Source organism: Stigmatopora argus, chromosome 11 (assembly GCF_051989625.1).
Source record: "Stigmatopora argus isolate UIUO_Sarg chromosome 11, RoL_Sarg_1.0, whole genome shotgun sequence".
NCBI classification, from domain to species: Eukaryota; Metazoa; Chordata; class Actinopteri; order Syngnathiformes; family Syngnathidae; genus Stigmatopora; species Stigmatopora argus.
In genome coordinates, this window is record NC_135397.1 from 6,955,563 (window position 1) to 6,970,662 (window position 15,100).

A 15,100-nucleotide genomic window follows, 5' to 3' on the forward strand; every position below is an offset into this window, starting at 1 on the left:
AAGTCGAAAGCAAGTCAGGCTGACACTTTCCGGGCAACTACTGGTGCAAAACCGCATTGGCTGCATGAACTCTTTGCAATACACTTCACTTGAGAGCAGCTAACGACTTTAACTGAGCCCCAAAGTTACTACGTAGCGTTGGGACAAATTGCCACATGCAAACATATACAATTAGTTTTGTTCGGCTTCGTTTATGTCATCTAAGTCATCAACGTTAGTAGTTGCAAAGAATTTAATCATTGCATTTCTTTGACGGCGATAGACGTCAAATTCATTTCAACTAAGAGGACTAGCTGAGAATGCAAACATTGATCCTTTCGCTGTTCGCTCCCCCACTTCAAATAGATTGGACAACTACTGCTGTTAATGGCAGCCAATTAGTTATTGACATAACTTTGCTCTGAATTGGCCGGTTGCCAATCTTTTAGTGTTTTATTATCTAAGACGATTATGCTTTTTGTTATGGTACGGTTATAATCTTGTATGCATTATCGCATGATTACATTTTAATGCGTCTCCCTTTGTTTGTGAGGCCATAAAAGCAACTTTTATTTCAAATGATGGCTGTGCAGGGATTTCGTTTAGGCCCAAAAGTTAGTCTGAATTTGTGTTGGTAAATAATTTAATGATCACTCATGCACATTACTAGCAGAAATGGAAGCCCTCAAAATTATATCTACCTCAATTACTATTGAGCACGGCTGTCAAAGTGGTGGCCTGGGGGCCAGATCTGGCCTGCCACATCACTTAAATGATGTGTGTCCACTTCATATTTTATGAGGGTTATAAATGTACAGACCATTTACTCTTCATTTAAAAATAATTAAAAAATACACATTTTAATCAAAAACATTTTATATATATTTTTTCCTTTTGTTTTTTAGTTTTAAAAAAAACCCTGGCCAAAATATTTGCAAAATATTTTGCATATACTGTGGTTCTTTGCCTCGTTTAATGTTTCTCTTATTTTTATTCTCTCTTTAAACACACTCAAATTCATCAGGAGCCATTAAAAACAAATAATAAATTATTAATTCATTTCATGAACCGCTTTATCCTGACTAGGGTCGTGGGGGGTGCTGGAGCCTATCCCAGCTGACTTCAGGCCAGAGGCAAGGGACACCCTGAATCGGTGACCAGCCAATCGCAGGGCACGAGGAGACGGACAACCATTCACTCTCACACTCATACCTCGGGGCAATTTAGAGTGTCCAATCAGCCTACCATGCATGTTTTTGGAATGTGGGAGGAAACCGGAGTACCCGGAGAAAACCCACGCAGGCCCGGGGAGAACATGCAAACTCCACACAGGTGGACCAACGTGGATTTGAACACAGGACCCACAGAGCAAATAATAAAGGTTTTTTTTGATAATTTGAGCGTTATAGTAAATCATATGGTTTGAATTATGTGTCTGTCTCACAGTTTAACATTTGTACCCTTTGTGTCTTACAGTTAACTGAAGGGTGGGCAAACTATTCCAAAAGGGCCACAGTGGATGCAGGTTTTCATTCCAACTCATAAAGAGGACACCTTTTCATCAAGCTGGTGTCTACAAGTGCAATCAGTGGATTGCAATCAGGTGCTTCTTGTTTTCTACAGAAATCTCATTGGTCAAAGTGTCTGTGCTGGATCGGTTGGGGAAAAAAACCTGCACCCACAGCGGCCCTCAAAGACCGGTTTCTAACTCGTTCGCCAACCCTGGTCTAGTCAGATGGGGACCGTGGCATTGCACACTTTACACGCTAGAGGGCTCTCTAACTGCGGCTCGCGTTTAAAAGCAGTGGTTGGGTCTCTCGCTTTGGAGCGAGTTGAACACGGTCACACACGCTTGGGTGCGCGCTTGCTTGCATGGGTGGAGGAGGGAGGCGAGGCCCAAAAGCACTGCGGCCAGGAAGAAGCTCAAATTACAACGAAAGGGGGGAGCGAGCGAGGGAGGGAGGGAGGGAGGAGGAGGAGGCCAATGTGTGGAGACGTAAGGAGGAGAAAAAGCGAGTAAACCTGACAAAGCGTCTGCGTAAAACACTGCGAGGAGCGTCAGCAAAGACAAGAGAAGAGCGCACACGCTGATGGATTTTCACACATTTTGCATCGGACATCTGTGTGATCGTTCCTCTTAATCTCAAATCCACAAGACTTTCTTTTGACTTGTCAAGTGCACAGCTGGATTTTTCTTGCCCCCTGGAAGAAGAAACTTGCTGGCGAGGACTAAACTTTCGGGGTTTTACTTCGCTGTGCTTTTTTTTTAAACTCAACGTTCAAGGATAAAACGCGTAAAAAAGGGGGATTTCTTTGCATGGCAAAGGGATTGATCCACGAGTCCGGCTTGGAATATATGGTGTGATTTAATCGGAGTGTGGATGAGTTAACTCCAAAAAAAGATTTTCTTTTCGGAGCGTTGAGGAGTTTGGGAGACATTCCTCCGTTTGGATCGAGCCCATGTTCTGTCCTCCTTTATTCCTGCATGCCAAAACACGACTACACGATTTTACTCCACTCTGGTAAGCCTCTTTTTTTGTGTTTGTTTGTGATCCAAACCGGCAGGATAAACTCGTATGACGTGCATCGGTCGTGTTGCGTGTGTCATTTTCTGTTTTTGACTTTTGACACTGATATAGTATACACTATACAGAGATGTGCATTTCTTACAAAGATTCGTGTTGATCTCAATTTGAATAATGATAATAATGATTTCTCCAAAGAAAAAGACCCTTGTTTGTTTTTAGTGGACAAATGGCCGGCCATACAACACATTGCATCATCACTTTAGATCCCATTAATGTTTGGCCTGGTTATTTATCACTATGCTTAATTTTCTGCACGGTCTTTACTGTGGCAATTATCCCGTGACCGCAGTTGTTGTTTTAGAGCTCCGGTCCCGGGGCCCCTAAATCACTGAGAAGCTCCAAATGGCCCCCCATTGAGGAAAAGCCAACTGATTTGAATTTCAATGGGAATTCAACTCGCGCCTAGCAATTTCATTCAAAGTCTGCTTTAAATGAAGGCAGCACTCATTTTGGAGCACAAGCAACTACGTTTGACATGGTTTTAAAATGTCAAATGTAATGGAAAAAATAATGTGTATATTTGCGTATTGATAATGGGAATTATGGTATGTCCATTTCCCGTCTCTTTCATTTTATGATACATTTTTATGCCAATGTGACTGTGACTGCAATTCTCATCAAGTCGAAAAATCTTGGTACGGAAGAAAAATACAACTACAATAAACAACAATAAAACAAACTTTGGCTTAATGGAGCGATAAAGGCGTGATAGGTTTTAAATTCATATAAGTATTATAGTTAATTATGCAAAATGGAGTGACGGAAATACACCCAAGTGTTCTGGTGCAAGCAACAGGTTGAGCGCATTCTTTGTGTGCACGGCAATTATTAGTACACGGCCTAAAACGTGTGATACAAACTGGATGTTGCACGGTAAAAATTTAGCGTTAGTTGCGTATTATAAAAAAAAGTGTAATATATAAAAAGTGCCAATTCTCCAAGTAACCAATTTGCTATTCCACTTTCAGCCCAGGTGATCGGGTGAATTCCAGTGCGTGACAGCCCGACCTGGCAGCAGTTGATGGTTGGGCAGACCCCCGCAGATGGGATCAGTGTCCAGGGGGCGGCGGAGAAGGGGGGCATGGGGAGCGTTGGCCCCCTCTAACGGGATGGCCTCGTGGGTCTGGCTGCTTGCTGCCGTCCTGCTTTCCCTGTTGACCGTGAGTGTGGCTCGGCCCCCCATCACCACCACCAAGGAAGAGGAGGTCACTTTGGAACCCGAAGGTGAGTTGTCGTAACGGTAGAGTGTGCTTGCGCTTTCCAAATGGATTTGTTTTTAGAGAGCAGGTGTATATCTCAGGCTGGTTGGTGGTCCCAGGGAGGGTGGGACACTGTTTCTACTGGCAGGCTGGCAGTACTTTTGTGTCCTGCTTGCTTGCCTGGAATTAAGTGAGATGGAAAAGGGGGGTTGAGGGTAGGAATGGTACCGTATGCTTTCGTTGGAGTAGAAAAAAAAAGTATTGTATTGTGCGATATGGTGGATGATCGCATTTGGTCGAACTGTTTAAATGATACTGGTGACCTTTTTAACTATAATGTCAACTACAGGTTTTTTTCATCAACTGTATGTGTATGTCTGTGCTTGAATAAGTGTAGCAATCAGTCGTGAGTTTGGCAGAACAAAATTATTATCCTGATGATTTGTATCTAATTCCTTGAAGTTACAGATGGAAAGCATGCAATCCAGCAATTGATAGTCATACAGTATAGCCTTGCTTCAATTATATGACTTTGATGCTTGTCTTATTGTTCCATTGTTACTTTGAAGGGTTTTCGTGACCATTCATGTTGTTTGTAAAGAAAGTGTTGACGTTAAATCTGCCCTATAACATTCCAAAGCGCTTTATTGTACTGAATAATTATCATGCAACTTGTTTGTTTAGCAAACAAATCACTCTTAAATCAACACTTATACAGTATTCATCCTACACCTTCTCTTGCCCTTTACTGTTGACAAGAGGATGCCTTGCTTTTCTCTAGCTTCCGGGACACAATTTCTACAGTTCAGGTGTTATCTAAGACTTGAGTATATTTGACTCGTTCTGTGAATAACATAATATAGAGCTGCACAGCACAGAAATCATGTGAATATAGTTTTAGAGGCTTTTAGTCATGCAAAATTTATACTACCATATTACAGCCACTGGCGTCTCCAGAAAGGCGTTAATGTTAGGGAGACACAGTGGCTGGTGGTCCCACCCTCTCTGTCCTAATAACACCCCCTTATGGAGATGTTTGGGATTCCCTCCAGCCCGCTCTGCCCTGCAGCAACGCTGTGAGTGCGCGTGGGAGTAAAATAACTTTAGATGCTTGAGATTGCATATCAGTGTAGTCTCACTAGAGCTCGTGTGGCCCTGCGAGTTTGTCTACCTGTAACAGTTATAGCCGAGCCGGCGTGCTAGTTAAGGCTCGACACAACAGAGCCTTTGTTGTCACCGAAGCCGCTGTGGTATCTGTGGGAGCGTGTTTACCTTGTCCAGGCGCACTCCGTTTGCACTCTGACAATGGCGGCAAACACAATCCATTACATTGGTTGACTCTAGTTCACTGGCCTTCGCCTTTGCAGATATAGAATAAAAGTGGCACACTGGAAGGCAGCCCATAAGCGAGTGCAGCTGACAAAAGTCAGTTCATGACTTGGCCCTTGTCCTATGCTCTCCCTGCCAAACTTTGTTCTTTAAAAAAACATTTTGCACTGCGTGTAGACCAACTCCAAATAGTTGAGTGGTTAGGTAATTAGAGACAGCAAAGTTGAGTCTCTAATGTGGAAACCGCCACCAGTAACATCGGGACGTTTTTCACGAGAGCGTCTTTGTCTCTTTTGTGTTGAATGCTGAAGTTGCGTTCTTGGCAAAGACTTGGGATCATTTTACTTTACACTCATTTTCAAAAAGGAACATGCCTGATTCCATAAGCAGTCATGGTCATGGCTGTTCAGTCTGTGAGAAGATATGTTGCTTGTTGGGTGTTTATTACCATTTTGTTACTCTGTGCAATCTCAATAGTAGGAGGGCAGCTGTAGAAGTATAAAAGTGTCAGATGGCTAGCTAATGACATAGAGAATGTGTGTGTTTGAGAGGGGGAGGGTCGTGATGTTGACAATAGACCTGAACTCCAAACTAACACCTAATGTGTCATTGGTCCACAGCAGGAGGGAGAGATGATGATAGAGGAAAACAATAAGAAATCACTACATTACAGCTGTGTAAATTACTATCTAATAGAGTTTGCTTTTAACACATACTTAACAATTTCCATGTGATTCGTACCCTAAATTAGGATGTGTGATGATCAGCGTGCTTAGCTTTCTGAATACTTACAATAAAAATGTACGTATAGTCATTCACCACTTAAACTTTGAGAAGTCATCTTTTAAAGGTGGACATTTTCTGCAGATAAATTAGGATGTCATTCAAAACTCAAACTAGTTGTCCTTTCCAATCGGACTGGAAGTCAAAATGAATTGTGTATATATATATCAATGGAAGTCAATGAGTTAAAGGTTTTGACTTTTGCTAAGGTTTGAATAGGAGTGTTTATCTGCACGAGCCATTCGATAAACTGGTGACCACTCCAGGATCTATCTGTTTTTTTGCTTGATGTTATCGAAAACATAATCCTAATTAAGATATGGTGCATTAAGAATGAATGGATAGGTAGATCTAATGTTACAACTATTCAGAGAACAGAATATCATCCTGACCAATTATCTCTGAGCAGCAATGTAAGATAAAATGAAAAACATTTTTAGGCCGGGCACATTAACCTAAAAAGAGATAAGAGAGAGAGTTAAAAGGGTCGGGAAAGGTTCAGGAAAAACCTTGATTGGGAAAAGAGGAGTGGGGGGTGAGGCAAAATGAAGGGGGCTGTTGCCATGGATGTTAGCTGGGGGCCAGTTCACGGAGCCGTTCCTTTGTCATAGCGAAGAAAGCAAAGGAGAGATTTGAATGTCAAAAGAGAAAAAAGAGAAAAAAACAACGAGAGGAGAAAAAGGTCCGGGGATTTACCCTCGTGAGCAGGATGCAAAAGGATGAAGAGAGGAAAAAGAAGGGATAAGAGGAGTTGCAGAGATAATTTGATTTGCTAATGTGTGTTGCTGTGGGTGCTGAGATGAAATGGCAGTCATTACATTTAGTCAATGAGAGTAGAGATAGAAAGGAAGACTTTTAGCTGAATAAGCTTTTCCGCAGAAATAAAAGCAAGATAGGAACATTCTTTTAAATGAATCTTTAGTTTGGCACGCATCCTTGTAGTGTTTGTGTTTTCGTGAGTATTCATGTGTAATAGGAGGCGTCATTATTAACAACCCGAAATTGAAATATAGTTTATAGTTTATTGTAGTTGCTGATGTCATCTCCGTATGTTTCCGGTGTATTGACATATGACGAAGGTTCCCATGAACAGTCGGGCGTGCTGGAGGTGTCAACGGGGTCAGGTCAGCCGGGTCAGGGGTGACAGTGCGGAGGAGGGTGTTGGGGACGGGGGAAGAAGAGGGCAAAATGGAAAATGAGGTGAAAGAGAGAAATAGAGAGGCAGCGGGAGGTGGAGTTGATGGAGAGGGCCAGATGGACACAGCAGAGATAAAACAAGTGATCAGGGCAGAACTAACACATCTATGCTTTCTTTAATTAAGCTCGCCATTTGGAAGCCCACTTCTCCCTGTTGTTTGTATTTATGTAACACAATCTGGGCCTGGGCAGTCCTTTATCTCAGATTTGTTTGGATTTGGGGTCAAAAAAATCCCATGCGAAATCAGAGAAGTAAAATCAATGCATCCATTCACAAGATAACTGTCATCCAACTTGTATCAAAGTCACATATTAATACTGGCAGGCAATATTTCGGTTGTACTTTGTTAAGAAAGCTAATATTGATAGCAAATCATTCAGATTGTGTAGAAGCATCAGCTCACTTTTGTGCTTGTTATGATCATTGTACCACATGTTAACATCCAGGTGTTGTGTTACCATGCCAAGGAGGAGTGCCTTGGCAGTCTCAATATCTCCCCCAGAGCCAACAGGCTGGAAGCGTCACATCATAAAAGATCCCATTATTCAGCCTAGACCCCTTGCTTATCAGACCACACACAAAACGTAGATTGATGAAGTAAGCATTGCTTATTTCCGATTCGTAGGCAAGCAGGAAAGAAAAAAAAAGACAATGCAGGAACTGTACCTGTGTGTTTATACGCCCAGTGGGAACGTTTAGAGGCATGCACGCATGCCGTGGCTGCTGGCTCGCTGCAGAATTTCCTTTCCTGTTCAGGCTACAGTGTATACTCCACATTTAACACACACACACGGCAGGACATCATGTGGGTGCAACGTGTTTGAAAAGATCTGTTTGTTGAGGCACAGGAAAGCTCAGGAGTGCCACAGACTCGGTAATTATACCAATCAACCTGTAACCAATGCTCAAAATATCCATTCATCATCATGCCACACCATTACTGCCATTTTCCATTTTCCCCCTCCCTGTGTGTAGCTGTAAAGACTTTATAACAATGCAGCTGGCTATATTTGAGAGTCTTGAATGTTCACTATTCTGTAGAAGTAGTTTCAACCTTAGAGTTATTGAAAGTTCACCTACTCCCAGGGCAGCTATCTTAGTATAATAAGGTCACGGTGCACACACAGGCATTCATTGGCAGGTTTTTGATTTTCCCTTCTATTTGGAGCAGAGCAGGGTCTCGATCCTCCTCCCTTGCCAGCTGATATTATGTAGAAGTTGTAGATCTTCAATGGACAATTTATGGACTAGAATAAAAATGATGGAAGTGGAAAACGGGAGTGTCAGACCACTGCAAGCTAGAGAAAGAAACAAACAAAAAAGACAGAAAAAGTTCCCTTCTGCCCGTCAACTTCCAGACGGTACAGAAAATTGAGATTTTGGGTTAGTTGTTGTTAAAAAAAAAATCCCACATGGCCGTGCCACATTCATTGATTTTGAATTACTCTACCTGCCGTGGCTTTAAATGCATGCTCTCCAACCAATAAACATAAGTCACACTGCACACTTGTCTTTGTGACTATTTTCCAAGGGCTCTGTTTCAAATGACTCACTGGGATTTTGTTGGAATTTTACTCTGCCTGCATAATTTGATTCAATTGCATCCAGTTGGTGGTGTTTTGGTGTTTTTGTTTCTTACACTATGGCTTGTTTCTTTTTCTTTTCCAACTTCCTGTGCACCCCTTTTATCCACTTCGTCTCCCCCTTCTTCCTCTGCCTCCTCCTTCACCATTTGCTCTGCAGACGCATCGAGTAAATACCAAATTTCTAAACCCACGGTGTGCTCTGTGCACCCGGGGGAGGTGTTGAAGCTGAGCTGCCCGCTGCCGGCAAAGGGGACCATCACCTGGACCAAAGATGGCAGTTCTCTGGGCATCAACAACCGCACTCTGATAGAGCAGGAGGTGCTGCAGATCCGTGATGCCACACCCAAGGATTCGGGGCTTTATGCCTGCACCAGTGTGGGCAAAGACACGGTCTGCTTCATAGTCAATGTAACAGGTGAGTCAGGGACAAGTCAGGAACAGGACAGGGCAGGATGAGTTTTGGCTTTTGGATGTGAATCCAACTAGTGGGGTCCTCTGGAAGTTTGAGTGGAGCTGACAATGAGCATAGAGAAACATTTTGTGTTCTGAAGATGAAATTAGTAATCAGCTATCAAAAGTCATTTCCCCCCAAGTCATGTCTTAATACTTAGCACCTATGTGCAGATGCGCCTGGCCTTAGAAAGTAGGGGGTCAGTAACCCTAGTTGATGTGTGCAGATGCCATCTCGTCGGGGGATGATGAAGACGATACAGAGCGAACAGAAGATGCGGGGGCGGACGGAGAACAACTAAGTGAGTATGGGAGGAATTACCGACTAAAACACCTGAAACCAATAGAACCACTAAATTCTTTAGGGTACAACAATGTTCATACCACCAAAACACAGATTCGTCCACTCGCATTCCGGTCTAGACCCGTGCTTGGGAGTGTGTGCGCGAATTTTCATGGCTCCGGAGAATACGCAGATTCCTAAAATTCCTTCAGCTCGTGTCTTCCAGGTAGCCAAGCCTCATGGAGCCATCCTGCTAGCCAGTTAGTCAGCTGGGCTCATCTATTACAAAAGACAAGCATCTGGACTCAGTTACCTACCTGACAGGCATACGTGTTTGAGTGTGTCTGAGCTGTGTGTGCAAGAGGTGGTTTTACCCAACTGATTCCAAGAGAGTCATGTGTTTGCGAATCGTATATTCACAGTAGTACACAACTCAAACACCAATCCTTGCTTGAAAACCGATAAATAAAACTGTTGAAAACCCAAGGACAGTCTTTCAAGTTACGCAGAGTTAAATTTTCTACATAACTACAATGAATTAAGGAAAACATAACAGAGAGGAGGATTGCTGCATGAAACCAGCTACTTATTTGAGCATTTGGTGGAGCACTGGCCCCCAGCCCATGCCTGGAGCAAGGGAGGAGGAGGTTGTATATAGGCGAGGGTGGGAAATAGCCAGCCTTTTCATATTCGTTGCTTTGAATAAACACAGAAAATATTGGGCATCAGGAGTGATTTACTTACAGTGTTAAGAAGATTGAATGCCTCTGGTTGTTAGAAGGAACGGACAGTCTGTCTGGTTGGCAGCGGTAGCCTAAAAGTGACACAGAAGTCTGTCCTTGTGCGGGAAGCTTTCTTCAAGTGAAGGGTGGGTAACGCTGATGTCATGATGAAGGCAAAGAGCCAAATTTTTGTCACAGTTGTTCTGGTTGACAGCTTTTCCCAGTATGGTTTAGATCACCAGTCACGGTTGACAGAGCTCCATTTCATAGAAACCTCGCAGCGTAAGATTATAAGAGAAATCTATCCAAGATGAAACAAAAGTCAACACTGCAGAAGAGTAAAATGGAAAACTTGTATTCATAATTTCAATTTAATCTGACCTACGTTTTCACACGTTCAAAGATATAGCACATAATGTTCATTGAAAAAAAGTGAAAAAATGTACACTGCAGCAGTGACTTGGACAACACTTTTGACATCTTAATAGATATAGGATGTAACACCACTGGATTGCTAGCTTGGACCAAGTGATTTATCTTTCAGGGTGACTATGCATGAGAAAAAAATATATAGTTTAGGAGTTAGATAACCTCTGGTCACTGCAGGCCATCCTCAGATAAGATGCCGTGACTGTCAATCCAGATGTGTTGTGCTTCAGAAGTGAAGGGCTTCATGGGGACCACAGCAGTTGGTCACTTCATCCGGAGAGAGGTTGGAGGGTCAACTCGCTTGAAAGCTTGCACCTCCAGATGAAGGGCATGGGAACAGCAATGCTCACCTTTCATGACAAAGGCTCATCCTCCATCCTGACTGCCACTTTGAGGTCAGAGGTTGACTTGGTGAGATGAGCTTGTAAGTGGACAGTCTTCGTCTAATCTGTCCGTGTGAATGCGGGCAAGGAGAGTGGAATTGAAGGAGAGTGAGGGATAAAGATACCAAGGAAAAGGGACATAGATAGCGAGGGAGAATGTCTATAGCTGAAAGGACTAATTATAGTTTGAGCACTCAGTGTACGAATTCTTCCGAAATGAAAGTATGCCTTGTGGTATTGAGCAATAAAGCCAGAATATTGTCATTACTATACACATTTGAAGACAGTTGTGGTCTTATTAGTGGGAACTCCCTCTGTTGTTTGTCAGTTATACAAGAGAGGAAGTGATTGTGTGGACGACCGTTTAGATCGCTGTTAAAACTTTTTCTTTCCCTCTGAGCTCCATCTGCTTCAGCAATCATGCTTCCAGGTGCAGGGAGAATGGGGCGGGAGGGCTGCTTGGAATTAAAGCTCGCTAGCTGCCTGCTAGGCAGAAATTTTGGGAAACTAGCACAAGGTGGTCAGGGAGGCAGGCAGTTTTTGTAGAGGGACTGGGTTTGGTGAACTAATGACATCTTTTTTGGTAGCTTCTATTTTCTCTTCTGAAAGCATGTTAATAATAGTAATGGTTTTCCAAGGCTGATAAGCATATGTGAGCCAGATGCATCTTGCCAAGGGACAACCGGAATAAGAGGGGAGTTTTGGGAATTTGAGGAAGTGGGGAAAGAAAAGCTGCTACGTTAAATGAAATGAAATTGATTGTTATGGTCCAGTTACCCTCCTGGCAAAAAACAAGTGCATCCCCATTAGAACTGAAGATTTTTCCACTCTTGGAACACACTTTTGTGTTTATGGCATAAATGGACTTTTATTGTCCTGCGTGAGTGTGTCCCTTTGGGTTGGGTTATTTAGGCGACACGTGGATTGGTGTCGTTAAGGTTTTTGTTTGGGAGTGCTGCTTGTTTTTTTTGGGGAGGAATGCCTGATTTTGGCTGTGCGGCATCTACAACAGTGGTTCTTAACTTGGGTTCGGTGAGTCTGTCCCGGGGGTTTGAGCATCACTGGCTGCAGATGATCACGTGACATTGCTTGGCCAATCAGTGCTGTGAGGAATTTATATATCTTGAATTTGAAATTATTATTATTTTTATTTCACTCTAAAGTAGGGTTCAGTGAATGCGCATATGAAACTGGTGGGGTTCGGTTACTCCAACAAGGTTAAGAACCACTGATCTACAATGATCATCATCAAAGATTCTAATGGCAGCGAATTAAGACAAAAAGGACGTTTCACCTAACTGAAAACAACAACCCTTTTGTCCTTGCAGGCGCCCCATACTGGACCTCGGCTGCAAAGATGGAGAAGAGGCTGCATGCAGTACCAGCTGCCAACACAGTCAAGTTCCGCTGTGCCGCGGGGGGCAATCCCCGGCCCAAGCTGCGCTGGCTTAAAAACAGCAGGCCATTCCATCAAGAGGACCGCATGGGCGGTTATAAGGTAGGACAAACAACAATAAATCATACAGTACTTCTGTTGGTATTTAATATCAGACTTTCCCCTCTCTGGGCTAAAATCATTGCAGCTATCCCGATAGAATACTTCAATTTGATTTGTTAATAATACTGAGTGTCCTTTCACCCCGTTTTCACGCTCCAATGAAGACGGAGGAAACGAGGGCATGGTTTCTGGTGCGAAATTGGAATTGCTCATCCTTGAGCTTTTTCTCACCAGGATACTTTGCAAAGTCTCTCACTGTAACTCATTAGACCTCAGGCATGGGGCTTGTGGGTCAAATACCCCCACGGACAGTCAAGAAAAATAGTGACAGGATTGAATTGAAATGGGGCTGAGGTAACTCAATCAGGGAAAACATCCCTCTTACTTTGGTTTCTTGTTATTCCATGGCATTTGCAAGATGATTAATGATTAAACTGGAGCAGGTTTCTGTTGAGATTGTGCATGATACAATTCTACATAATGTTATGAACAGAATAAAACATATTTATTTTGAAGACTAATTCTACATAAAAAACAGAAAGCAGACACTAGTGCTGGTGACAAATGATAGCCAATGCCTGACAGTTGCCCCACCAGCAGAGTTTAGGGTGGAGATGATGTTATTGTAGCTACTAAAATTGCATCCATTCTGCCTTTAGCAGGTTTGTTACAATACAAACAAAAACAGCCAGGCGAAAATGATACATTCAGCCTGTCTGACACAACACCAGCAGCTCATTTCCTTTTTTCGTCAACAAATGTTAGACAAAAGCAGTACCTGAGCCCAACCCTGTAGCATAAGACCGCTTTTGTGTAAAAGGTTGGCTTGTCTTTCTCCAGTCCGTCTGACTATACGCAGAAATTGTTACTATTGTTGATTGTTAATGTGGTCCCACACGCACAAAGATAACCCACGGTGTACAGTGAAATGATACAAATAATGGTCGGTATCACACCCTAAATTCCAAAGTAACGGACACAATGTATTCTTCTAGGTTGCACAACAGCATTGAGAATATGTTGAGATGCAGCACATAATTATTCATTACAGTGATGCATGCACTCGACCATGAAATAGTTATCATACAAATGTTATCTGTAATAATCATAACTTTACTACTGACTGTTAGATCCTTTTTTCTTGTGCTCGTCTAATCAATTTACTTGCTTTTGAAGGTACGAAGTCAGCACTGGACCCTCATTATGGAGAGTGTGGTTCCATCGGACAAAGGCAACTACACTTGTTTGGTGGAGAATGAGTTTGGATCCATCAGCCACACTTACACTCTGGATGTTGTCGGTAAGTTACGACACAATGCACAAATCTTGGTTTAGGCTAATTTTACTGCACTGAAAAATGGTGATGGGGAAGGGTCTTTTTCTTCATGAAGTCACTTAGAAGTAACAATTCTGCAGTTCATTTTGTCGTATCCTAGTCCTTAAAACAAAGAAAATTAACCCGAAAGAGTTTTATATAGTTTCCATTAAAAGTTAATGCTATTAGTAAACGTATCAGCTAGATTATAATTTAGTGTCACTTAATCAGAAGCACAAGGATTGCTTGGTCAGCACCACCGCACTCATCAAACTTGGTTAACGCTTTTTAATGACCTTTGGAATACACAATGCTATGTTTTTCTGCTGAGCTATCAGAATCAGTATTCAGCAGCAAAACAGTGGGATAAGAATTCAGGATCAATGTAAGCCTATATGTTACGGTCTAGACTCTCCCTTATTTGGACTTGCTTAAATTGCTTACAAGTGGTAATCACATGGACTCACTTATCTGACCAAAAAGGTCAGAAATCCGCAATCGGACCGATGTTCAGCGGCAGATTTTTAAGGGTCCACTGGTCACTGCATGAGACTGTTGCGTGCAAATACTCACCATTTTCTTGAACAGACCTTGTAAACCAATGTTTCAAGTCATGTTTATGTCTGTGTTTTATCAAATGTAAATGGTATATATCTCAGGGCCAAATGCACATACTACACACACACACATATATTTATATACTAAGCTCCTCTCCACTGTGCCGCGAAGCAAAGATCTGCTTTACACTGGACATTTCTGTTTTTGTTCAGTTTTATAGCCGAGTAGTAAAGCCTCTAAATGTCTGGCTCCACAGCCACTGCCCCCTGCAACCTCTTGCTTCATTTTACTCTTTTATAGTGTGCTGAACAAAGAGGGTTTGGAATAGAAAAGGAGGGGAACTAGAAAGACTGCCGTTATCAGTGTTTTTTTTCCAGGATTAGTTGTTAAAACAAAGCAAAACCAGCCATTTCTGGCTCAAACTGGCCCTATGAAGTAAGCGCAGCGGTTGGAAAACCACAAGTGGACACGCGTGATGAGAGGTCACACATGGGGAGCCCAAACAGACGGCGGCACCCAGTGACCCTTAGTTATTTGGAGTTTCTTTTTGCTGTTTTGTTCTGTGCAGTTTTTTTCTCCCATGGCAGCGCTGAGGCCTTAGTATATGCAGAAAGTCTACTTAAACTGTACTCTGTCCAAATTTGCTCCCTTAACAATTAGAACTATTAAGAACTGAATATTGAATAAATTGAATTTTTAAAAAAAATCTGCCATCATGCTTGAGAGCAGAAGTTTCTCTTTAGATTAGAGTTCATGCCTGAGTTCACGTCCTCCCCTCCTTGAGTATTGCTCTCCCGTGT

At 42.5% G+C, this 15,100-nt stretch overlaps 1 protein-coding gene across 12 annotated transcripts in view; it reads left to right on the forward strand.

The window, feature by feature from the left end:
* The first annotated feature begins 1,483 nt into the window (after nucleotides 1-1,483).
* The window catches only part of fgfr2 (fibroblast growth factor receptor 2), a 28,779-nt gene continuing 15,162 nt past the window's right edge, over nucleotides 1,484-15,100 (forward strand). For 3 of the 12 annotated variants that reach the window (XM_077612614.1, XM_077612613.1, XM_077612619.1), the window contains exons 1-5: nucleotides 1,970-2,501; nucleotides 3,536-3,791; nucleotides 9,340-9,414; nucleotides 12,258-12,427; nucleotides 13,604-13,727. In XM_077612614.1, coding sequence (XP_077468740.1) covers nucleotides 3,611-3,791; nucleotides 9,340-9,414; nucleotides 12,258-12,427; nucleotides 13,604-13,727 — 550 coding nt within the window. In that variant the 5' untranslated portion in view covers nucleotides 1,970-2,501; nucleotides 3,536-3,610. Of the gene's footprint in view, nucleotides 1,583-1,968; nucleotides 2,502-3,535; nucleotides 3,792-8,819; nucleotides 9,078-9,339; nucleotides 9,415-12,257; nucleotides 12,428-13,603; nucleotides 13,728-15,100 lie in introns of those variants that run through there. The other 9 variants (XM_077612611.1, XM_077612612.1, XM_077612608.1 and 6 more) reach the window with 5 other exon arrangements.